At 41.6% G+C, this 25,116-nt stretch overlaps 1 protein-coding gene across 14 annotated transcripts; it reads left to right on the top strand.

Moving 5' to 3' along the window:
- The first annotated feature begins 303 nt into the window (after nucleotides 1-303).
- Aralar1 (calcium-binding mitochondrial carrier protein Aralar1) lies at nucleotides 304-16,784 on the top strand. Of its 14 annotated transcripts, XM_076902162.1 has the most exons (19): nucleotides 5,365-5,570; nucleotides 5,634-5,802; nucleotides 11,142-11,198; nucleotides 11,320-11,462; nucleotides 11,583-11,698; nucleotides 11,777-11,916; nucleotides 12,006-12,152; nucleotides 12,230-12,371; nucleotides 12,451-12,544; nucleotides 12,996-13,031; nucleotides 13,723-13,813; nucleotides 13,941-14,016; nucleotides 14,232-14,350; nucleotides 14,426-14,596; nucleotides 14,701-14,841; nucleotides 14,929-15,123; nucleotides 15,211-15,334; nucleotides 16,000-16,090; nucleotides 16,324-16,784. In XM_076902162.1, exons 2-19 carry the CDS (start codon nucleotides 5,770-5,772, stop codon nucleotides 16,496-16,498), a joined length of 2,091 nt encoding a protein of 696 aa, XP_076758277.1. In that variant the 5' UTR covers nucleotides 5,365-5,570; nucleotides 5,634-5,769; the 3' UTR covers nucleotides 16,499-16,784. The 14 variants fall into 14 exon arrangements, with proteins under 14 accessions (XP_076758280.1, XP_076758275.1, XP_076758278.1 ...); XM_076902165.1 differs by lacking the exons at nucleotides 5,365-5,570; nucleotides 5,634-5,802 and adding an exon at nucleotides 304-615 and having other exon boundaries at nucleotides 15,211-15,313; nucleotides 16,006-16,090; XM_076902160.1 differs by lacking the exons at nucleotides 5,365-5,570; nucleotides 5,634-5,802 and adding an exon at nucleotides 304-615.
- Nucleotides 16,785-25,116: the final 8,332 nt, after the last annotated feature.

The raw sequence follows: 25,116 nt of genomic DNA, 5'->3' as shown, positions 1-25,116 counted from the left end.
CTCGCAAGCGGTATTTAAAATTGTAACTAACAAAATTTCAGTCGTCATTGAAATGAAATTTGCATTCGACTCGAAGGACGCTTAGAGGCAAGGATGGAACGCTGGTTATCGCTGGGGAATAGACAAAACGTAAGTTTACTTTTTAACAACGTAGATAAAATACACATATTCGATCGATAACGTAGTTGCGAGGTTTGAAAAATGGCGCCAGCAGGTACGGCTAGTGGCGTCGTCGGCTGCGAGATGGGGCTACCTGGCCGGTCGACGCGCAGTAGTATGGCAGCTTCCGTTTCGTGAATTGTTTTCAAAGAGCGAGTGAGCGTTTCGTAGAGCGTGTCGCGACTCTTTCGATAGATCGCCGGTGAAGAGGCCCGTTTGCGGGGTTCAGGTGGTTGTGATTGACCCGGTGTGTGGCTGTGTGTGTGATTGTGTGCCGTTCAGAGCCAGTTGACCAAAATTTCGAAAGTGGACTGAGAGGCGGCCCGTCCTTACCGGGAGCTTCGTTTTTCATTCGCAATATCTCGCTGCGAACTCGTGTGCAGGGACGATCGAGGTAAAAGCTTCCTGCTGGGAATGTTGATGGACTCGCTTCTCGTACGAGCATCCTGCCAAGAGGTGGGTAAGTTTTGCCGATCTTTTCATCCGGTTATGCGGCACGCCGTACCGTGTACGCCGTCTCGATGACGTTTCTATTGTGATCACAATCGTCGCCTCGAGGTAGACCGTTCTTGCGATCGGGATCGGGATACTTTTCGTTCTCCGTGAATATTTATTCTCTTTCATTTTTTTATGCCTCGAACGACCGATTCGTACACGCCTTTCATTCAGTCCTGCCGTTAAGGACGGAAGCGGTACTGGGCCAAGTGACATCTGCAGCGAGTTGGACGTGTCCACGAATGGCGGTGCGGATATCGATCTTGGAGTCTCCAGCCGCGAGGCCGTCTCGCTTTTGAGGTCACCGGGACTTCAGCTGCAACCCTCACTCTCGATCTCGATATCTTCAGCCCCCGATATCCCCCTTTTCTACTCGCGTTTACATCTTTTTTTTCCTTTACGATCCATAAAACATACTATCCTGCACCACGCCCCTGAAAGCAGCACGTGATGCGACCACGGACGGATGATTATTAACATCCTTTCTATCGAGAACGGGGAGAGGCGCTTCTAACGATGAGCGGAGAACGTAGAAATGAAAGATTTTCGAATTGCAAGTTCATCTGATCGTTTCGTTGTAGGTATGTGGCATGGATCGCTTCTGTTAAACAAGGACAACTATGATACTTACTAGGCTGGTTCCGAAATTGTTCCAGAAAGAAGTCTCGAGTGTCCTTGTACCGCACTGCGGTAGATAATCGTATCGTTGTAACAGTGGAGCAAGCTAGGGGTAAAAAGGTTAAGGAAAAAGGTCAGCCGGTATGGTACCCTCGACGTGTGAGAATTTTGGCAAATGAGTTGCACGAGTTGCTCGGGGAATCGTTGAAAATGTGTTGTCCTATTTTCGAAGACGCAGGAAGTGCAGGCGTGTGGGGGAATGCAGACGTTCGATTAAAATCGAACGATATACGGCTTGCGATCACCTTGACCGTGATGAAGTCCACTAATCTTTCCATGTCGTAATTCCAAATTCCATTTCTCATCAGCAACGAAGTTTCGCCAGGCGAAACGTATTCTTTTCGATAAAAAAAATAATCCAATTCAGGCAAGTTTTCAAATCTTTCTTATTCGTATATGAATCGTACAATTAGTTTTGATATATCGATCTATCGAATGTTTCGATCAATTGAATCATCGTATTAACATATCTCTTCGTATCGATTCAGTGGTAATTCTCGATTGCTAAACGTGGAGTAATAACTTTTGCAAATATTTCCTACAGTTGAACCTTCCGGGGAATTGAACGTATTTATTCGTTCGATGCAATCAGGAGTTGATACGAATCACTTGTCCCGCGAATGGGAGAATTTATAAGGTATTTCTTCAGAAACAATTCATTATCGTTTTGTTCCGCTTCGATTGTTCCAACGAGTCTTATTGATGCATCAAAGTACGTTAGGAACAACCGGTGTTGGTTTATTGCTTTAACGAATTATTTTTTACATCCATGAGTTAATATTCCCTAAATATAAGTTATAAATATGTATGTAGGGTGGGAGGTTAATTGGTGATTACGAGGGATCAAAGGAAGATGGTTGTTCCACGACAAATATTTTGGACGTTAACGCGTTACAGTACTGATAAACAGTTTCTAATCTGGTGAGCATACGTCAATAATAATGATTACAATATTGAAAGAAACAAGAACAGAGTTGCTCTATCGTGGTACAATATTTTCGAATGCGTTTATCGCGTTGGCCAGTTTCTTCCGTTTTTTCTATCTTAGGTTACCGCTGACCGTTATTTATTAGTTTGAAATCACAGCGCCTGCCGACTGGCACGTTTATCGGGGCCTCAGTCAAGCTTTTTTACCGACCGTTACCGATTTTGTAACGTTCCTGTTTATCGACCGTCTTTATCAAGGAAAATTGAACACAAATATGACGAAACCTGCGAATGAATTTGGTGATTCAGCTACATAGAAGTAACACGTTGCATCATTTTATTATGCTCTTAGGAAAATTTGTTATTTCAGATCGTTAATGTTGAAAAAAGGGATTGCAAAATGCAACAGAGATTTACTTCACGCAGGCAACGCGGGAGTTTTAAGCTTGAATCTCTAAAAAGTCGGCCAGTGAAGGCTAAAGACGCATTATTTCGCAAGCGATTTGAACGTCGACCTTCATCGTCGATTTTTCCTTTCTAAAACTGCTCCACCAGCGAGTTATCGACGAAACATCAGTTTGGTAATTTTGTTTGGAATTTATATCGCTCTCGAAAACACGAGACCAGCTTATCGATGCATTGATAATTTCGGACGTCGATAGTGGTCCTATAAACATATCGATAACGTTGTTGTATCGTTTATTACGATTATTTTGCGGTAAATGAATCGAGATAATTAACCTCGATCGTTCGTTTTTGTAGGGGCACGTGGTAGTGGTCTCTTCCTGGCAGATCGATTATCGATTTCAGGAAGATCTGCCGTGACGAATGCACTGCATTGGCGTACTTTTCCTGCGCAAACCGTGATATTCCTCTCGACAATAAGATACATCCGATTACGACAGACACATGTTTTTCCGTTTGCGACGCAAGTCGTCTGAGTAATCGAACTACTCTATTTTCCTGCAAAAACAGAAACATTTTTTGCAACAAATTTAGTTATCTCTTTCAATTAAGTAATCCTGGTTTTACAATACATGTATACATACGTATAATCGCGCACTGCTAACGGTGGTAACAAACAATTAAACAGTTGCGCAACTGCTCGATTATCGTAAAAACTAGCATTTAGCTCAACTTCGTTATCGATGACTATCAGACTGCTTTGCAGGAATAGCAATCGACACGTCATTTACGATCGTTATCCAGGAATTATATAACAGACCTTAGTATCCTGATAAGAATAACAGTATATTTAATGAAAAGATAGAGTACGTTTTAAATGGTATTGTAACTTAGAAGCTTGGCTAGTAGTATCGCTGTAGATAAGATATTATTTATTGAATTTTTGTTCCTGATAGCGTGTAGCTCCGTGTCGCGCCAACGGTCTTCTTTTATATTATTGAGGCTTACGCGAATGCTAGATTTTTACCAGGATGGTCGATAGCTTTTTTGGAGGCTGGTGAAGTCCCGTGGATTTTACTAGAGCGATCCGCGGGACCAAAAATACAACAACTCGAGATTTTCAGGCCGTGCTAATTTCGAGCTATGCATAATTTTGCGCGAGCGGCGTTGCGTAAAAGCCACGACACGCCGAACCAAATCGACCAACTTCATTTTTTTTTCCCCTCCTTCCAAGTCGGCTGAAATGAAAAAGGAAAAAAGATCTTCCTTTAAAAGCTTGCAAATGTATAGACGAACGTTTTCTGCGCAAATCCGCGGTCATAATTATTCTCGGATGAGTGAGGCGAAACGTTGCGTATATTTAATGCTCGAAAAATACTGAATCGGCCTAAGAACCGTCCATTTGATCGCTGCTCGCTTGCAGTTGGGGAAGAGAAAATATTCTGAAAGGGAAGTGGAGAGAAAAATATATTTTTTAATCGCAATTTAGATGAACGACGTACAAAATCTAAATAATTATTCGCATATTTTCCAGCAGGAGATACAATCGTTCATACGCTATTACGTTCACGTTGGATACGTGCCTACAGACGCCACTTCATCTTCGATTTCTGCCCTAAATTCACCCTCCGCATCTACCAGATTCTGTTACGTTGATATAACAATGTAGAGCGGACCGCTGGACAAGTATTTAGCGTTCGTTTTTGTTCTACCAACACGTAGAAAGGAGAAAAAAATCAATTTAGTACAGCATCGAGACAAGGCAAGAGGTTTGAAAAAGGAATCGAGGCTTAAAGTAGAATTATCAGCAGTAAAATACAGCTGAGCAAGCATCGTTTGCTGCCGATGAATTGCATATTGGTATTTCGTTTAAAAAAGCCTCATCGTTGACCTCGAAGCAGCGCAAAATTATTATCTCGTTTCTCCTCTTTTTTTTTTCTTGTCGAATGCGACAATTCGTCACGGCTGCGAGATTCAACCTGGGTTCAACACTGTTCCCTTCGCATTGACCCAATTCCTTTCGCATACGCGAGGCCTGGGTATGGGTATTATTATCCCAGCCGCGACATTATTCCATCGCGAATCTATTCGATTCACTAACGAAGTTTAATCCTATCTTCTGGATAATTTCTGTTTGTTTGTTTTTATTTTTTCCTCGCAAAATTGAACTTTACTTACAAGGTTGAAATTTAACTACAATGGATCTGTTTTATCATACGTTGATAATTTCGAATGTTGAGGTCAAGGTTTGGTATTAAATTCTGCGATTATTTGCTCTCTCAATTTTTCCAAATCTGTTTCAGAGCAACAATCGACTTTTATCTATGTTGGACAAGACTCTACCGATCTTTAATACTTGCCGTTCCTCAGAATGGGTCTCGATCAGTCCAGAATCCTAGTTCATCCGGTTAACCGCATGATTTTACATTCCCTGGCCCTTGTTGCGTTCTATGTAGCATGTACTCCGTCGTAGAATCGGGTCGATCACGCCAGGAATTCGATTTTGTCGCGGTTTAACCCCGAAGATCCTTTCTGGTACGCTTCGAGCGACATCAGAGTCTCCCAATGGATCCTTCTGTATGTTAGGAGGGAAAACAATACGATTACGAAATTTCTACCGATATGTAGTACTTGAAACGAAGATAGAAATTGAACAGAATCTTGCTAAAAGGTTTACAGTAGAGCGAAATGTCCAAGTTAAGTAATTCTTTGTTTGAGATCAGCTGGAGGTCTTCAGGGGGATCGTGCGAGGTTACGCGATATATCTGGGGCCTTCCTGTAACAGTTTCCTCGTAAGCGGGTCGGAGACCTCGTGTCCACCTCCCAGTTTCTGATGTGAACCTGCACCAGTTGCGTCGCGAGCCTGGCGTCGACTCGACGGCAGTTACGGCTGGATCGTCCTCGAGGTAACTTCTCCATCTGGAAACGTCCGATCCCACCTTTAATCGTCATGTGATCCGTGAACATAGGTGTACCGCAAGTGTGCCTGAAGGTGTACTTATTCTCTTTGCGTGCGTGTATATTGGATGAATTTGGTGATCCAGTGAGTTTGTCAGGTGTTGGATACTCGCTCGTTGGACTAGAATTGCGGATGAGGAAGGGAGAATGCCTCAGAAGAACAACGGGAATTACGAAGAGGTCAGCCAACAATATTTTACATCGTTTTCCTATTATCAATTGTCGTCGTCGAGTTTGCATTACGTTTCCACGTTGAATCTTCAATTTCTGACCCTCGAAGGAATGATTCTACGTGGGTGTGATTGTAAATCGTGATTTATTGTTTAGTGTGGGCGTCTGGAATGGTACAGAGAGGGCTCTGTGAAGATGTGGACACGGTGACATTGTTCGAAGAATAGTTTGTGAGGCTCTGGAAGGATGGTGAAGTAATTTCACTGGAATGCGGTTGATTGATGAACGCTAGCCGTGGTTCCGCTCTTCTCCCGCTGTTACGATTGTTTTTGACGCTCGATAATTTGTGCAATTTGTTGGTATTACTTCCTTAATAACTGTCTGATTGAAGCTAATTGGTTTCTGCGCCAGGAAAGTACCATCATATTCCGCCTTGATATACGATACCTGGTATCACGAGACTGGTAATGGCGTTTTTATCGATCGTAGTTCCCAGGAATTCTCCTTCCGAACAGTCTAGGATGTTGAAATATTTTCCCGATCCTTAAAGAAATAGGATTCATTTAAAATGCAATGAGATTCAAGTCTGGAAGTCTAACTCTCAAGGTAAATAGACTTATAAAATTCCTAGAATCACTTCGAGTGTAATTGCAATGAGCTGCAAGTGTTTAAGTTCCCTTGAAAGGCGTTTGAGTGTTATTTCTTAAAATTAATTAGCCAAGTCACCACGACCACTCTAGAACTCTGGTTTCCAAAGTTACGTGGCGGCTCGTTGAAGCCTCGAGCGTTCTTAAAAGGAAACAGAGATCGATTACACGATAGTCAGTCGGATAATCATCGGTCATCATTATCGACCAATGACGACGGTGTGTACGTGTATTGTGCCGGCCGATTCATTACGTAAATATGTGATCTTGTTGTTGTCAGGATTATCCCGGATTCAATCCATCGACTGTCGCCGATAGCGGTCAGGAATCACAGTAACCGCATTAGATGCCTTCCAAGTACTTGCCTACGGGCCAGCACGGGACCTCTGACTCGCAACCTGTGTCAGATTATCGCTCGCCACTTTTCTGCCGCCCTTGCTGCCTACTGGCACACCTGTTGCTCTTTTTCTCTTTTTCCAAGCCCTTCTCTCTGCTACGTTTGAGGAGATCTGACCGATTAATCAGGAAACGTGAATGGCCTTTGAAGAGGAATTAGTACCGCGAGCTGTCTGAAGTGGCTGTGATCAAACGTGCCTCTATTCAGAGGATTATTTTCAATCTTTGAGGAGAAAATGTTTTATACTCCAGGTACTTTATTTCTGGAGTTCTGTTCTCTATGGTAGTGGAATGGTATCTTTTGGTTATGTGATAATATTAGTATTATCAAAACTACAGGTAATTAAACAGCTGTAATGGTTTTATTTACCGATAGTTACGATTAGTATTTTGTTTTGGTATCATCAAGTTTAGACGTATGAATAGTGTCTATTGTATTTTACAACACGGTTTATGTAAAAGTAAGATAAGGTCTATGTGACCTTGGTATTATTCATAGAAAACGTTTCCACGTTATAATGCTGCGAGGGAACTAGAAATTTTAAGCAAATAGGGTGGTCGTTTGACTTTAGTCACAGTGGAACTCGATGGGTATGGAAAGTAACAGACTTTAGAGCGTCATAAATTAGACCCTTCTTGGCTATGTGTTGTGGGCTGAGGAATTCGATTGTTCTGTGACTCAGAATTTCGAAAATATCTACTGTATTCCATAGTATCGTATCTAAAGGAATTTTATTTGTCTTTGTCTCATCTTACACGAAGTTTACTGAAACGTATCGGGCCAGATTTGTGTTTAGTTTTAATATTATCGAGTTTAGGAAGATAAGCGGTTTCTTATTCTATTATCAATTCAATAATATGCATGTTTCTTGTAAATGTTTGTGTAACTTCAGTTTGATCGCAAGCCGCGAGGGACATGCTCGCGATAAATCGCGCCATTTTGAGCCGCGAGTCAGCACTTGTAAAACGATCTCCGTTAACGGTCTATCAGGCTCCTTCGCACCGATAGAATGTCAGTTCTATCTACGGTGAGAAACCTATATTTTCTTTTAAACGAATAGACGTTCAGCGAAACCAATGGATCTCGACGTATAGGGTATAGAAATTGTTTTTAGAACGGAGCAGGAAATCCTGTGAGCGTCACTACGCTATTATCTATTGACCACATGGCTCTTTTGCGGAGGATGACAGTCTTTGATTCGCTTTTTAATTAAGTTATCTTAACAAGCACGAAGGTTAACATCGGAGGGCGAACAATTAGAGTAGCCAGTAGCGGAACTAGTATAACTCTCTTTTTCTAACTATTCGGTATTCCAGTACTCTTCGATCGCTATCTCAAAGAAAACAATTAGATCCGCATATGTAGTGTTTCAGACTTTTTCATCCATGTTTTGCAAAGATTTGTGAAAGAAAGATCGCGTATTGAACATGAATTAGTACACGTGACAAATTGGCGAGACATTACTGATTCATTCATTGGTATGGAACAATTACAATGTATCCAATTTCTGATCGCTGCCAATCTAATGAAATAGCAGTATTAGTAGTTAGTGATTGCATCGACTGTCGACTTATTTTCGTTCTGCATCATAATATGCATTATGTTAGAATTGCCGAGTCACAGATGCAACCCACGATTAACGTGACGTTACGCATTTTGCATGGAACTAGTAAAAGACTCTATAAAATATGATAATTAGTTCTAATTGCCAAGTTTATGTTCAAGTCAATCAACGTAATGTCTTGTTCAATAAGTTTGGGATATGCGGAATGCATAATCGGGATATTAAAACATAGCATAGCTGAAGCATTCGCTTTAATTAGCGTACGTCGACAAAAGCGATACGTGGATTCGCGTCGAGAACGAACTATCGGATTACGTAATAAGGCGGCGTTGCAAGACGGGCGCGGTGTATACGGGAAGCCATCCGGTCGACCGGTTGGCCAAGGCACGTGCTTCGTGAACTACAAAAATACCTGCTCTTGACAATGATCGGAAACAACCAGTGCCGTCACGCTACTTTCCACTGGGAGAGCGACCGCGAGGAATTCGCAGCAAAGAAAGCAACGAAAGAAAAAAGGCGAGAATTCTTGCAAGGAAGATCGCGGGGACCGTGTAGCGAGGGATACGAAGAAAAAATGGAACCGAGTAGATGAGATATGGACGTGTGAAATTGGAGTGAACAAAAAAGAGAGCTGGAATGAGATTGGGGACATGTGCTGAGGCAGAAAAAGGAAACCAAGGAGCTCCTCTGTGAATTAAGACCGCCGAGTGATAGCTTCGATCCGTTCTTGATCATCCTCGATACGAACAAGTAGGGAATCAGTTGATTAAAAATATCCTTCGTTCCACGTTTAGTTAAGTCTCCGCATTATTCTGTATTGTCTGCGTGAATTTCCAGGTTCTACGGGCCTTGAGAGCGTTGCAAGGTTGCAAGGCACCGGAAAGTTTCAACGCGGAGAGAGATCGCGAGCTATCACTTGAAAGCAAATAAGAAAAAGGCGACAGCCTTTTAGATAGCTGCGGGTGGAGGGAGCCGTGGCAACGTTCTCTTTTCGTATAGAGCGGGGATTGTGACTCACAATCAGTCTTGTTGTAACATTCGCGCGTAACCCACGCGCCTCGACGTTCGCATCCATCGCGATACACACGTGCGTCACGTACGTACCGTTGCTCGAGGATCACCTGACGGTCAATTTCTTCGCGCCATCTTCAACGGGAGCCATGGTGATTCCGACGAACCTGCTACGTCGCTGCCTTTGAACAAGGAACGCACCGTGTCTCGAAACGTTAGCGCTTCTCAGAACTCCATTTTAGCTTAGGAAATTAGAGAAAGAGGAATCAAGGGACGCTGCGATGGTATGTGAGATACGCTCAAAGGGTTTACCGATAGTATGCTCGCGTGGGAGCTTCGGAAAAAGCGCCACGGTCTCCAGGGTCACCTTTTCTCTTCTCTGTCGCTCTGCAGATTAGAGTGTACAAGTCGAGATCTCTCCTGTGGCATTGCATTGGTTATCGCATTGAAACGATGTACCAGATTGTTGTTGGTGATTTCGAGATTGGAAAATGGTGCAGAGAGAATGGCTGTTTTTATTTGGGAATTGTTTCGACGCGCCTTGGCCAAGTTTGTTGCGCTGCTAGAACCCTGGCACGCTGGCAGAGTGGGCTTATATCACTAATGCATTATCTTCTACGTCAAGTTTTGTCGAGCGCCACGCGTGGCCGTGAAAAAGAGAATATAGCAGAAGCGGCAGTGATGTATATTCACGCGAGCAGCACGTGACACGACTTCTCTCTGCATACATTAACGCCGGGAAGATTCGATCGTCTTCGCGTATGCTCTTCTGCAACTCGTCAAGTATTTACTTGGTTCGTTCGAGTTAACGCCAATGGAAATGGTCCAGACGTGATTTTAACACTGAAAGAAAGCTCTCAAGTGTTTCAGTTAGTAACAATAAGTGTATAATAATTGGATACGCTGGTACCGCATAAGTAATTTCAGTTCGAAGGTCATTCGACCGGTTATGGAAACGCAAACTCAATTCCGTCCCTTAATTTCGTTTCTCCTTTACGTTTTCCACGTGACGATGCCTATGGCGGAATTATTAAATAATCGGGGCTGCTGGGATCGTGATCCCTTTTTAGAATGGCGTTATTAAGTTCACCACTTGCCTTTGAACTTTGAACTATGCGACTCGACGACTATTATAATGTCAAGCTCGTATTAATTTAGCGTTCGTCATATTATTAATCAGATGTATATCTTGTTTGGCGTGCATTAGTATCACCGTTCGTTCCTTCTCTTGTTATCGCATATCGTTGCGGCATTTCGTAGAGCACAGAATGGATTTTCAGAATTATTTTCGGCTTACGCAATGCGAGCAGGCATATGTGCAGCACTTTTTATGTCAGTGACCATAAATCAAATATTACTGATAACCCGTGGTTCATAGATGTTTAAAAAATTGTCTCGCCTGCAGTCTTACAACAGTGCAATCGTATTGCCTGTTACTATTTTAATGTATAGCTCAACGATTGATGATCAGCCTCGCAAGTTCGCCTATGCATCTATTGTTGCGGGTGAATAATTTCTATTGCGATGATTCAACTTGCATTGGTATTATTTCTGCTATCATCGAATAGTTAACGAAGTCGATAACCGACGTTATTCGCGTGGACACTCCAACTCTATTATTTTTAACTTAACACGATATTTTTATCTAAAAAAATATATATACATATGTATATAAATGTACACAAGTATTTCTTTTCAAATGTTCGTTAATCTTACGTTTGATTTCTAGGGTTCCGGATATTTGAAGCGTGCGAACACTGAACGCCTCCATGAAATATTTAACCAGGTAAAGAATTCCAGTTCCTCTTGGTTTGTTTGTTAGGCTTCGTAGAGAAGCGACGATATAACAGAGCGCTTGCAATCGGAAATTTAAAAGCGAGCTAAGTTCTCACTGGGAAAATTTGCAGTACGCCTCACAAGAGAAGAATGGCGAGAGGTTCATGACCCCGTCTGACTTCGTTCGAATTTACCTTGGGCTTTATACCAATCCGGATTACAATCCTGACTCCGTCAATTTGCTGGCCGGTATCGTCGATACCAGTAAAGATGGGTATGCGTTTAATGTTTACAAAAAATCGAGACACCATACGCTGCTTGATAATGCAGATATTTAAGCGTTAAACATATAACAATGGAGTTTTTGACTTGAAAAGTGTGATACTTTCCGCAGGCTCATATCGTTTCCCGAGTTCCAAGCGTTCGAAGGGCTGCTCTGTGTGCCAGATGCTCTGTACAAGACAGCCTTCCAGTTGTTCGACACTAATGGAAATGGAATGGTTGCATTTGGTGCGTAACAATCTTTCTGCTAAATACTTCGCTTCGAGTTAACCTCGTAGAGTATCTAAGTTTGAATTCGCTTCGCAGATGAGTTCGTTGAGGTGATGCGGAAAACGGAACTCCATCGGAGGATGCCTTTCAACATGGACAGCAGTTTCATTAAACTTTATTTCGGGAAAGATAAAAAGAGATTGATCAGTTACGCGGAGTTCAGTCAGTTTCTGCACGTGAGTTTTTTTCCCCAGCAAAGATGGCATTATTTCTAATGTAATTTCTAAATTATCGATCACACTAAGGATTGATTATCCATTGTCAGGATTTCCACGAAGAGTACGCGACGGAGGCGTTCAAGAAATTCGACAAGGATGGCCAGGGTTTTATTTCGGCGTTAGACTTTCAGGATATCATGCTCAGCATCAAGAGTCATTTATTGACCAAGGACGTGAAGGACAATTTGGTCGCTGTGAGTACTCGAATCCAACGCTGCACTTCCTTCGATAACGAAGTAAGAAACGGTAAACTGATTCATGACAATTGCAGGCTGCAAGCACCGGGCAAGGCGGACGGAAAGTCAGCTTTCCATATTTTATGGCATTCAATTCTCTCTTGAACAATATGGAGCTCATCAAACGTATTTACCTTAACGCGACCAATGGCCATAAATACGAGGAAGTTACCAAAGGTATCCTTAAATTCGTATCTCTTAGAACAGGTGAGGAATAAAACGTGCCGTATTGCTGAATCGAGTCTTATTGTTTCAGAGAGATTTCTTCATTCCGCACAAATGATGTCGCAGATCACGCCATTGGAAGTGGACATCCTGTTCCAGCTGTGTGACCTGCTGCATCAGACTGGGTAAGCATTTCCGATTCTGAGAGCGAGCTATATTTTCCGTAGCATTGATCGATTAGAAAACGCTTAGGTGGTACGAGCCAAACAGGCGCGATTATGAGCCTCCATCGCTGACCTGGTCAACGAGAAACAATATGAGTATTTAACATGAGAATCGTTGTACATAAATGACATGCTATCGTTGCACCAGCAAGTAGTCGTTAGAACATCGTCATCGTCCATAAAGTATAATTGAGTCCCACTTGACAAAGAAAAAGCTGGGGATTATTACTCTTGCCGTATTAATAGTTCATAAAAAGATCAACAAAAAAAAAAACAAACCTCATTCTGGTCGAGAACAAGACAGACAAAAATCGAAGCTTCCTGCATAATATTTTTCCGACCTTTTGCAAACACCAATTGACATTCTCATGATTGAATATATTTGTTTACGTGTTTACGCTGCCTGGATCAGATCTACGGAAGATGACGAGGCAGAGTTGCGACTTGGGTGCGTTTTTGTATTACAAGAATAATCACGAGCTATAAATTTGTTCTAATGCAATAAACGCTGGCCTCGCGTGAAAGCGACGGGAACTCCTCTAGAAAACGGAAAGGAAGGATCTATAGAAAAATCACTTTGGAAAATGTGTACCGTGTATTCGCTGCGCGTGATGCTTTTCTTTTAATCGAATGGCTCTTTCCTCCAAGTTCTATCAGGGATAGGGAGGAAGGAAAGGCGAGAGCGTGAGAGAGCTAAAGCTTTCCGTCTTTTGGAGTGATACTTCCCGTTCCTTTTGCCAATGTATTTGTATATACGTACATATATGCAAAGAAATCAATAATATACACATTGTCTTCACCTACTCTCTTCAGCATCTATCTTAGGACGATGGTATTTGCAAACGTTGTTACACAGTGGGCACTAACGATATTTCATCGTAAGCTATGACAGCCTTAAGGACATGTTCATGGAATTTTTTTGTATTGGCAGGATATATATTTTTAGTATCGCTCGAAGCAGTGCCATCGGCGATCTTGCTATAGCAACCATCCTACGAACGATCATTTTTGATTTTTTTTTTTTTTCTTTCTCTATAATGGAATTTCTCTTCCTTTTTCTCGTGTCCTTTTTGAAAAATGCTTTATCTTCGCCACGGCTACGGATCCACCTATTGAGCATGAATTTTCTCGGGTTTCAGGGAAATTGTGTACAATGATCTCGTGGCTATTACCCCCGAGCAGTATTTCAAGCAGATCACAAAACGCCTAGCCGAGATCAAAGCGGTGTCGGTAAGTGTGGCGGCGGACGATTATCCATGCCGATCGAAATGGGACCGGAATTACCATTGGAAACGATCTACGTTTAACTGTAAACCTTGCCAATTTCGATGCTCGATAGTGAGTCTTCTTGTTTCAGAGCCCTGAAGAACGGGGAGTACTCGTGCAGATACTAGAGAGTGGTTACCGGTTCGTTTTGGGATCCATAGGAGGAGGTAGGTTTCATCGACGCTTAAAATCGATAACTCCCCCCGCCCACTTTACAGCCAGCGAAGATTTCTACGAGTTCAGACTTGCTAGCTAGATCTTCTTCGTTAGAATATTGCTTTTGATAAACTTGAACGCTAACTCCATTCGGAGTGGAGTGAAAGAAGTTAGTACTGTCGAAGGTAAAAGGAAAAAACGACTAGATGGAGAATATTTTCTTTAGCGGTCGGTGCCACAGCCGTCTATCCCATCGACTTGGTGAAGACCAGGATGCAGAACCAGAGGACTGGCTCCCTGGTCGGCGAGCTGATGTATAGGAACAGCGTTGACTGTCTAAAAAAGGTTGGAATCGAAAAGTCTCGCCACGACACACTGCCTGCATTGTTAATTATGAAGTTGGTGTCCTGCGTTTGACAGGTGATCCGGCACGAGGGTTTCTTCGGCCTTTACCGTGGCCTGATACCTCAGCTGATGGGCGTGGCGCCGGAGAAGGCCATCAAGTTGACGGTCAACGACTTCGTCAGAGATAAGTTCATGGATAAAAATGGCAATTTGCCACTTTATGGGGAAATTATATCCGGCGCTTGTGTAAGTGATCCGTGAAGATCGTTCGACCTTCCGCTTTTACGCTGAGCGAGCACGGCCCACGATAACTTTAATGTCGTCTAAACAATAATTTGTTTGTTCCTCAGGCGGGTGGCTCTCAAGTGATATTCACGAATCCCCTGGAGATCGTTAAAATCCGTCTTCAGGTAGCTGGAGAACTAGCAGGGAAATCGAAAGTGAAAGCTTGGACTGTCGTCAAAGAGTTGGGCATTTTTGGCTTGTACAAGGTGGGCGTGTCTATGTTCAAGAGGAGTAAACATTTTTAAATAGCGTTTGATGCAACGCGCGAGTTAAATCTGTTTGTTCGTTTCTAGGGTGCAAGAGCGTGCTTCTTGAGGGATGTTCCGTTCAGTGCAATTTACTTCCCAATGTACGCTCACATAAAGGCACGATTAGCGGACGAAGGTGGCTACAACACACCTCTGTCACTTCTGGTATCTGGTGCGATCGCTGGCGTTCCCGCAGCAGCGCTGGTCACTCCTGCGGACGTGATCAAAACCAGATTACAAGTGAGTAAGACGATTCCAGTTTCTAATGCTTCTTTCTCTAGAATATTCCTTTCTTCGATAAGAAAAAAAATTAATCAATCGTTACAGGTCGTAGCTAGACAAGGCCAGACAACGTACAATGGATTACTAGACTGTGCGAAAAAAATTTACAAGGAAGAAGGCGCAAGGGCGTTCTGGAAGGGTGCCACAGGTATTGGATTGTATAGAGATAGTATAGATTATATTTAGATTCAAGAGAAATGTAGATGAATTTCGTAGTTATATTACGGGGCGTTACATTTATTTTAAGTTGTACATTGAGAAAGTTAGTAATATATATTTGATTTGGTCGATTGCATGCGCGCGCGGGCCCTGGCCCTGCCGCATCTATCGACTATTCTTTCTCCCCAATATGACCTGGCGACTTACTTCTAAGTGAGTACTTTCTTTTCTCTCTGCCTGCCAGTTATCGTGACTTTTTTCGATTTCCTTGCCCGCAACTACTTTTTTTGTGTCCTTGTTTTGCCAGTTTTCGTTTTATTCGCGTAACTTTCTGTCTTTTTACTAGGTTTCATTATTTTTAAATACGCAGATTGGTCGTCGAAAAGCATTTCATCGCACGGTTTATCCTCACGTAACTTGAGTTTCTTCTTGTCATCGCATATTATTCGTTGATTTATAATACTAATCACATATGTTGTCGATTCTAGCCCTAGGAACAGGTTTTTCGAGTTTTTTCAATGTTCAGTCTGAAGATGTGTCCGTTCATAGAAGGTCATAACATTCATGTTCACATTTGGAATTAAAATCTTTATTCAGACAAAGAGTAAAAATCGGTGTGCGAAAATGAATTAATCGGCGAGCGATTTTACCGAATTCTGTCCTGTCGTTTTACAGCACGAGTCTTCAGATCATCACCACAGTTCGGGGTCACCCTCTTTACCTATGAGCTGCTGCAGAGGCTCTTCGTAGTCGACTTCGGAGGATCGTAAGTATTATTATTTTGATTGCTTAGCTGGCATCTATTAGTTTTTATTTACTTCTGATAAGATAATCATTTCGTTAAAAGGAATCTTTCGAAAGACTTTCTTAATTTCAGCATATTGGTAGCTGAAATTTCTCCACGAAGAGCGTTAAAATTTGTGCAAATTCTATTATCCACAAAATAAGAGGTTTTCGCGTATTTCTTTGTGTCGCTAACGGGTAAAACGTTACTTTCAGTCGACCTACCGGGTCGGAGCAAAAGGTACCCACGACGGGAATGGTAGAGGAGATCCGATCGACGAATCCAGACCACATCGGAGGCTACCAGATCGCTCTTCCTATTCTCACCGGGATTGAGACAAAGTTTGGGCTCTGCCTACCCAGGTTCCAAGCGGGTAGCACCGGAAAGTAACGTTGCCAGTCAGCTTCAGCTAGACCAGTAAGCTTGTAGCGACCCCTCATCATTACAGAAATGCGTATCAAGTCGCTGAATGCTCAGACTGTCCGAGAAGAACGAGCTCCACAGAACTACGAACCGAGTGAAACGAGAATCCGTCGTCGATCCACCTGGCACGGGGTGTAGGACTCTAGGATCCTAGAATACTTGGTTTCAACGATAGAGTGTCTCAGGATGTTAATTATGAATAAAGATCAAGCTGATGAAACTTTATAGGAGAGATAGAAGTTAGAGAAAATAATGAAGGGAATAGAGAATGTGATGCACGGAAATCAAACGCGCGGAGGAGCCCAAAATTCCAAATTGATACGCGTACGATATCTATGAAAAGTATACAAATGGCATTACAAATACGGTGTTGCGATAATTATCGGGGCGTTCCTTGGATCGGTTCGATTTACGTGTATCCGGAGTCGAGGAATGAGAGAGAGTTGAAAGAGTAGCGTTAACGCGCACAACTCCTTCGGTGATCGCCTGTTCGGAGGAGATAGAACGGGACCGTGGAAAAAATCATACACAGGGTTTAGACGAGTTAAAAACACGGATGGTTTAGCCTAAAGACATTAGTGAAACGAGAGCAGCCTCTTTACGCTTACGTTGCGCAGGTGTGGAGCTCGAATGCGCTGGCGATGCGAAAGGAAGCATACGAAGTTTATCCCTTTGTACACGTTCTTTTATCGATAAACCCCACTTTATTCACGTTTCACCCTTTGCACGCGATCTAAAACAGCGAACAAGGGACTCCTCAAGCTATATATCTAGGGATAATGTATCACTTTTTCAAATAGCGCTTCGCTTACGTGTGATTTCGGCACTCGAGACGAGCAAAACTAACGAAAACTGTGCGAAGGGTGAAATCGTCGCGTCTGTTTAAAAAAATATTTATTAATCCAGTCTTGTTCAGCGAGAGAGAATCGGTTTGCGTCTTCATGCCTTGCTTTACGCCTCTCTGGCTGCCGTGTTACTTTTTCTACTTTTTATATGTGAATCGAAAACGTCTGCCTGTTCGTACATGATTCCATATATCGAAGAGTTCACGCACTATCTTTTTAGGTGGTCCACTCGATCGGAGCGGAAGTAGAAACTCCACTGGAGGATTTTCATTTATTCTGAGAACACGCGTATAAGTTACACAAAACCGCATCACCGTCTCTCTCGACTCTTCTAATCGCTTTCAAAGCTTGTCGCAGAAGAGCTTTGCAAATGATCGATCTCCACTTCATCGATCCTACCGATCGTACAGTCGTCCACATTTGTTTATCTAATTTCTACTCTTCTTCTAGTCGCAACTGCCATTCGTTTTCTTTTTCTTTGTTATTTTTTTCACGATGAAATGACGATTAAAAAAAAAACACACAACACAACGATGTTGTGCTAGTAGTTTCGTTTTGGTTGACGATTGAAGTTTCGCATCCAAAGTGATACGCAAAATTTCGTTCGTTCTATCGCACAGCGAGATCAGAGGCTACGCCGCTATATACGTTCTTTTCTTTCCGTTCAGATGTCTGGTGTTCTGTATAGCACGAGATTTAAGATATCAGAGAAATTTCATTCCGTTAACGGTATCAATTCGTTCAAGCGTTGTTCTTTTCTTTCGAAACGTTCTCGTACGCGCTTTCTAAGGCTACTTGGCGCGGCCTCCACCCGTTCACTGTGTTACCTAGAAAAGATAATCGAGTTCTATTTATAAGGAAAGATTGATCGAGAGCTCGAGGAGCGTTTTAAAAATGATAAAAGGGCTGGATCCTTCGCTCTTTAAATAGTTACGTCCGCGGGCCTCGAGCTGTTTTATAATCGCACGTATGGACCGAGGAAACTATGCGAATCGTTTAATCGGTCATCCGAAACATTCCAAGGCCACGATATTTCGTTTTCCCTTGCTTAACTACCACGCGAATCAAACGAGAATCGTTTTTCACCTTGGCTTCGTTTGATAGTGCCCTTGGCGAGTTTGGATGATTCGATCGACCAATATATCACGCTGGTTTTTCGTCGAGAGGTCTACGCAGAGACCATGAAAACGCTCCCTCCCGCAGTTCGATATACAATATGTTAAACGAGACGCATCTCGCTCTAGAAGCAATTAGGTCGCTTGTTACCGAGCTTTCGACGCTTTCGATCGAACATACCGAAATGTGCTGGCACAGATTCGCGGAAGCTACACTTTGGTACCACGTTTCAAGATAGTCTGGACCGTCTCCACGTCTCTGATCTCCTTATTTTTCGAATTACTCGCGCAGAACCCTACGCTGATTAACTCCGACCATGCGAACGTGTTGCAAATCGTGGCCAGAGTCGGTGGTCCAGACGATTTTGCAGAGTCCAGAACAGTTCTAGCGATCGATCGTAAGTGAAACACGATTCACTAAGAATATTCATCGCCGGCCATCGCGCATTTCTTTCTGTACGCATCTTGGTCGAACCCACGGGTCGCACCCTTTGCGAAAATACGAGATAGAGGAGGAAGAGTTCGTTGTCAGACCTCGATACAATACTCGACTCGATTAGTTTCACAAACAATTCGCTTCTTTCATTATTCCACGAAGTTATTCGGTGTCTGCAAGCGGCGTAGAAGGAAGCACAGCAGCGGTTGCATGAATTTGTCAAAGAGTGTACATATTCGTGAGGCGTGTTTATTTTTCCAGCACGATTTCAAGGCAAACTTAGTAGTCTTCTCGTAACGCGCTGCTGTGTAAATCCAGTCCTGTAATTCAGAGCCGACCCAGATTCGTTTTGATGCGCGGGACACGAGTTTTTCTCGAGAAGGACCTCGTCGCATCGTCCTTGATCAAACATTCTTTAAAGAAGTCACGCGCGTCAGAGTATTATCTCGCGAGCTGACGGGTTGTCCATATCTGGTTCAAATGATGGGTATATTTTCATAAGATTAAGACGGAGTGGAACGAACGTAAGAGATTGATTAGAAAGCGTCCAAATTGTTTTTCTATCCGCCTTGACGCGTCACGATCAGGTCGAGAAAAAGAGTTGCAAACATGTACAATAAAACACGAGAGTTGTGAACGCGTAGATTTACCGTTCTGGTTAATTGAAACGTCGTAATTGGCCGAGAACGTAGATGTACGTTCTGGCCAGAGATATATCGACTCGACCATCCTGATCATAGCTCGATGTACATACATATGTCGCATATGTAATATAATTAGCCAGTGTACATACACGTGCATATGCTTGTGGCATCCGTAATTAGTAAATATGAATACTGTAAAAATTGTAGTTGCGATCGGCTCGATCGATCCGCGGCTATTAAGAGGCGGATATTCGATAATTTATTCATTATCTGACGATAACTGGTAACCGTTCCAATGGTAATTTTCTTGGTAATTTCAATTTCGGTTCAATTTCTTCCCGTTAGATCGAGTCGAGCGGAACGTATTTAAATAAAAAAAAAAGTATTCGCAGGTGTTTGAGAGCATATAAATTACGATAAACGTTTTAGCAATCCGTCGTGGGCGTTCGCAGCTCGATACACTTTGGTTTTTATACTGTCACACGGTTGAAGCGACTTCTCTCGATATTCCTGCACTTATCTCTAATCATCGTTCTTAGTACGAATTGTCTCCTTCTTATTGTTGTCACGATTTTTAATGTCGCTACGAGTATTTGTCGAGTTTAACTGAGGGAAAACGTTCATTGTCCTACAGTACACGCACGCACCCACTCAAAGACATGCGGTGGACGTAGTCGCGAAGCTTGCGAGAAGGGAAGAAAGGAACAGGTTTCGATGGAATTGAAGAGTTTCTCGTACAGAATCGAATAAAGCGTTTAATTTCATTTCTACTGTATGCTTTTCTTTTTATTCTGCTGTTCGATAAGGATTGTTTCTTATACTTTCGACACTAAATCCAGGGTTTCTTCAACCGGCCTAAAATGCACAGACGGTTTACTTTTATTTAAGCAAGCGTGTTTGAGGAAGCGCCTGTTCTTTTAGAGAACACCTTCGTGCTCGCATTCTTCCCGAACAGAGATCGAAATTCAAATGCCCAAGCTTCGAAATCAGGCTGCGAATCAAGCGAATACGAATGAGTAATCTTCTCCATCGAAGTAGAACCGAATCGAAGAGCGGATGAGAGAGGAAGCGCGTACATTGTGATTTCGATTTTTGTTCGCAAGCTTTGCTGTTTCACCTGTTACGATCATCCGACTGAAAAAGGAGATGCAATAACAAGCGGAGAGAAAGAAAATGGCCATGCGATTGCACAAAAAGACACAACGTCAGAAGGAAACTAAATAAGCGATTTAAGATTAAAGGAAACTAATTAAATTAAAAAGGACAGATTATATTACGTGTATTATTCAAGTGAAAATAAGTAATTAAGCCCGCTTCCATGATCGACCGTCTCATATCCCCCATGTATTCGATGCACAGAGTCGAATTCTATCTGATAAAGGAGAGAAAAGTAAAAAAAAAAAAAAAAAGAGTAAGAGAAAAACGATATAAGACATAATTCAATGAAATGATAATTATACGATGATGTAACGATTAAATATTGTACACTAGGTCTTTCTTGTCCCCCATCTACGACAGCCCCTTCGTTCATGCGAATTGAATCGACGTTCTGCTGATCTGTGATCGTTGTCAGATTCTTGACGGTAAACTGGAAGGCCGATTAGTTAGACAATTTTGAATTCAATTCTTACAAAACTATTCTCGGTGGTAATATCTTTGATAACTTAGTTTTATCTCGTATTGCGAACTGTAAAGATTATATATTATATATATATATATACATAAAACTGTAAATCAAAAAGAGAAGAAAGGAAGAAAGAAGGAACAGAAATACCTAATTGTGAATAACACCTAAGCTGTTGTGCATATATATTTTAAAATAAGAATAAATATTATTTAAAAGACACACACAGAACGTACACAATTATTAACTCTCTCAATTCGCCTTAAATATTGTTAAAAGTTCTAGTTACCATCCTCTCGATGCTATATAATCATTTAATTTATGTTTTCGCTACTCTACAGATTAGATTTTCATCTCCATTTATTGCAACGCAAATCTTCCTGTAAAATGATTTAATCATTAATTTATATGCATCGCATTGTGATAGATCTTTTAAAAATAATTCATAATGAGTCTAAAAAACAGACTATCTTCCCATTATTCATTAAAAGGAAGCTATGCAATTTTTGCAAGCATATTTTCTTATCCTGCAGAAACAATGGTTAAGACTAACCTATAAACTTGTCTACAATTCCTGAAGTGGCAATCACTTTTTTCTTTAAACATAAACTTAGCGAAATAATTTAATAGCTAAATATGCATTATTTTTTATACATTAAACTGTACATTATATATTATTAGTATCAGACAAGGTTTTCTGTAATTTAAATTTCAATTTAAACTGGTGGCGCCATCTCTGTGCAAAGTGCTCAAACTGGTCGCGCATTATCGACCACAAAGTAGGTTATCGATCGACTGGTGGCGCCATCTCTGTGAAAAGTGCTCAAACTGGTCGCTCAGCGTTATCGACAGTGAAGTGAACTACTTACCGACTGGTGGCGCCATCTCTGTGGCGAACGCGGAAACTATTCGACGAGTAGTTTCAGCGCTCGCCACAGAGATGGCGCCACGTAGAGTCGGTATCATTTCTCTCACTCTTTCCTATAACTTTCTTATATATCTTTCTCTCTCTTACCTCTGAACTGGGAAATATAATTTATCTTACTCTTTTAATTCAATGAAAATTAAGCAATTTATTTATTTAATTAGCTGTACTCTAAAATTCTGTAATTAAGATGAGAAAGAGAAGCAGAGAGAAAGAAAGAGAAAGGAAACGATGTCAAGAAGGCAATAGATGTGTAATATATATTAATTTCGTATTGGCATTCGTTATTTTTATGGGAATTGTTATATTTTTTATGTTAATATACCTTATACTATTTAATTGTATCGATAGATAGAAGGAATATTATATTATAATTATTTGTATTATATAAAACTTCAGTTTTATTGTAATTTATTTATTATTTCCCGCTGTATAGGTAAGAGAGAGAAAGATATAGAAGTAGACTATAAGATAAAGTGAGACAGATGATATAAGTAGTTCACTTCGCTGTCGATAATGCTGAGCGACCAGTTTGAGCACTTTTCACAGAGATGGCGCCACCAGTCGATGGATGACCTTCTTTGTGGTCGGTAATGTGGACCAGTTTGAGCACTTCTCACAGAGATGGCGCGCAGATAGCAGTTATGTTCTGATATATTATAGACATGTAACATGACACATAACCTCGGCTAATTGAATTAATAATTACAAATTTTGCAAATATTCCTTGCTGATGCTGTTCCTCGGTTAATTAAGTGATACTTTACATAATATATACTACAAGTTATATTTAAAGTTAATCCTGTATTAATTGAAGTACTTATAACTCAATGTGCCTTAGTTTTACTATTAGAATTAAGTGTACTAAGGTGTATAGCTTTTAAATATTCAGCTTGAAAGAATTTGCTTAAAAATAGTACACAATGTTATGAAATAGTATGATACTAATTCAAATTTTGGTTAATATTGATAAAGCGAGGTTATTCTTTAAGTTCCGTTGTTGTTTTAAGGTTGGTCACATCTTATCTACCATAATACACGTATACGATAGAAAGAGGAGGCGAACACATGACTTAAAGTGCTTAATGTATGTATGAAATGCACCAAAGAATATTGTAATCTTTGTATATTGTGTGTGCGGTATTATCGACTTCTAATGAGTATTTCTAATTTGGTTACTGATTATTCCGTTTACTATATGCTGCTTTCAGAGCTGCTGGCAAATATAGATTGAAACGGCTGATATATTTCCAGGGTATATGGCTGTTTTACGGCTGACTTGCTGAGTTGATGTACTTCTGCGATTCCTCTGAATCAACGAACCAGCGTTCAGTTAGTTAATTAGCATATGTTTAGATTAATACCGGGCATGGATTCGTTTCTCATAATGCAAAGCTCCGTCTGCAGAACAACATCTTGGAAAGATACACACGAATATGGCAATAAATTTCCCTGGATCGCGTTTTCCATTCTTGTAATGGTGCCGTCATAGAACTGGTCCCAAGGCCATTATATTCAAGTTTACTAGCTTTGCTTCTTTTTCGTCCTGCTTGAGAGTGAGTCAGTCTCCTCTGAAATTGCGTGATCCTCTTAGCAGATCGTTTATAAGCTTGTCAATGAGTTTTTTCTGGAATAAACTATGCAAAGAAGGTGCTGTGACTAAGAAGATGACTCAGCTTTAAGGGTGCCTTGTCCACCTTCTATTTTTAAATGGACAAAACGAGTTTCTATTAAAATTCATACGCATCTTTGTTTTCGTTCTACATTTAAATGCCATTAACACTTCGGATGCTATTATTTCGATTAAATTATCTTTTTTCTTCCCCCATAGATCGTTTACTACAATTTTTTTTATACGACTGTGTCTCGCAATGATGTTTGAGCGTCACGTTACGAGAGCCACGTAGAGCAGAACCTAGAGTCATCGTCCTGCAGAGAAACCAACTGTTATTACAGGAGTTTACGAGGCAGCGGTTGTGGTTTAAACTGTAATTAAACACGCACAAGTTTCAAAGTCGTACTCTGAACGCTGCAATTCTAATGACACGGATTGATGGACGGAAGTACAGACATTAAGTTCACTAAGATTTTAACAATCGTGCACTCAGTGTCATCCGAGCTGAGCATCGAGATATTTCCATTGTTCGTAGTCGCATAAATTGATACATCGGTGTTATTTTGGTAGGATAGAACAGCGCGCTGAGCCAGGGGCTGTTGACAATAAATCCGGGAGAATTGGGGAGGAAGCCTGCCGCTAGGATATCCGGGATTTCGCTGCCTCCGAATAAGGGAATTAAACTTTATCGCATGGCTTTTTTTTTCGCGTTCGTATAATCCACTAGTTTATCACGCCGCGGTGTTTTATCGGACGATAATTTCGCGTACACGCGCGATGCGCCAGCGGTTTGCATTCGGGTCAGCAGTCTCCCGGTTCTGAACAGACCAGGGAATTTGTAGCGTTATCATTTTTCTCTCTTTTTCTGCCTTTGCTTTAAATCTCGAGAATCGCTACGAGAAGAAACATTTCTACACCTTCGTAGCCACCGTACTTCCACAGACTTCTCGAGGAAGGTTGTTACTTCGCTGCATGCGAGTCGTGCAAGTCTATCAGGGGGAAACATAAATTCTATCGTATTTGCATCGATTAAGCTCGAGTTCGCTGAAATCAGAATACCTGCGAGAATTTTCTACAAAGTATTAACGCAATTGCATGAAGTCCCCTGGCAATTGAACTGGACTGACTCGAGGCGAAAAATAATTTCTATTGCGTTATCGCGGTGATCGAACAGCGTGAAAAGAGTGAGATTAATCGAGGTAGGACGGTGGAGGAGCGGTTCCCGTGTACGGACTGCGTAAAAAAAAAAATGTGCACCGTATCTTTCTCGCGCGTAAATATTTATACGCGCCGTTTCCAGCTGCAGTCACGTAACGTGATGCAAAATATACATGTGTAGGAAGTTCTGTGGAATGATGCATAAGATTCGTTCGCGTACAAT

This window comes from Xylocopa sonorina, chromosome 9 (genome assembly GCF_050948175.1).
Source record: "Xylocopa sonorina isolate GNS202 chromosome 9, iyXylSono1_principal, whole genome shotgun sequence".
In the NCBI taxonomy this organism is placed as follows: domain Eukaryota; kingdom Metazoa; phylum Arthropoda; class Insecta; order Hymenoptera; family Apidae; genus Xylocopa; species Xylocopa sonorina.
This window is presented reverse-complemented; position numbering and strand designations above follow the sequence as displayed.

What these genes read in the sequence shown, in the direction of transcription:
- Aralar1 (XM_076902160.1), top strand. Translation starts at nt 574, where the DNA reads ATGTTGATGGACTCGCTTCTCGTACGAGCATCCTGCCAAGAG. An exon ending in GACCTGCTGCATCAGACTGG is followed by an intron (nt 12,545 to 12,995) that starts GTAAGCATTTCC and finishes TGCCTGGATCAG; the next exon opens with ATCTACGGAAGATGACGAGG. An exon ending in GAGGCAGAGTTGCGACTTGG is followed by an intron (nt 13,032 to 13,722) that starts GTGCGTTTTTGT and finishes CTCGGGTTTCAG; the next exon opens with GGAAATTGTGTACAATGATC.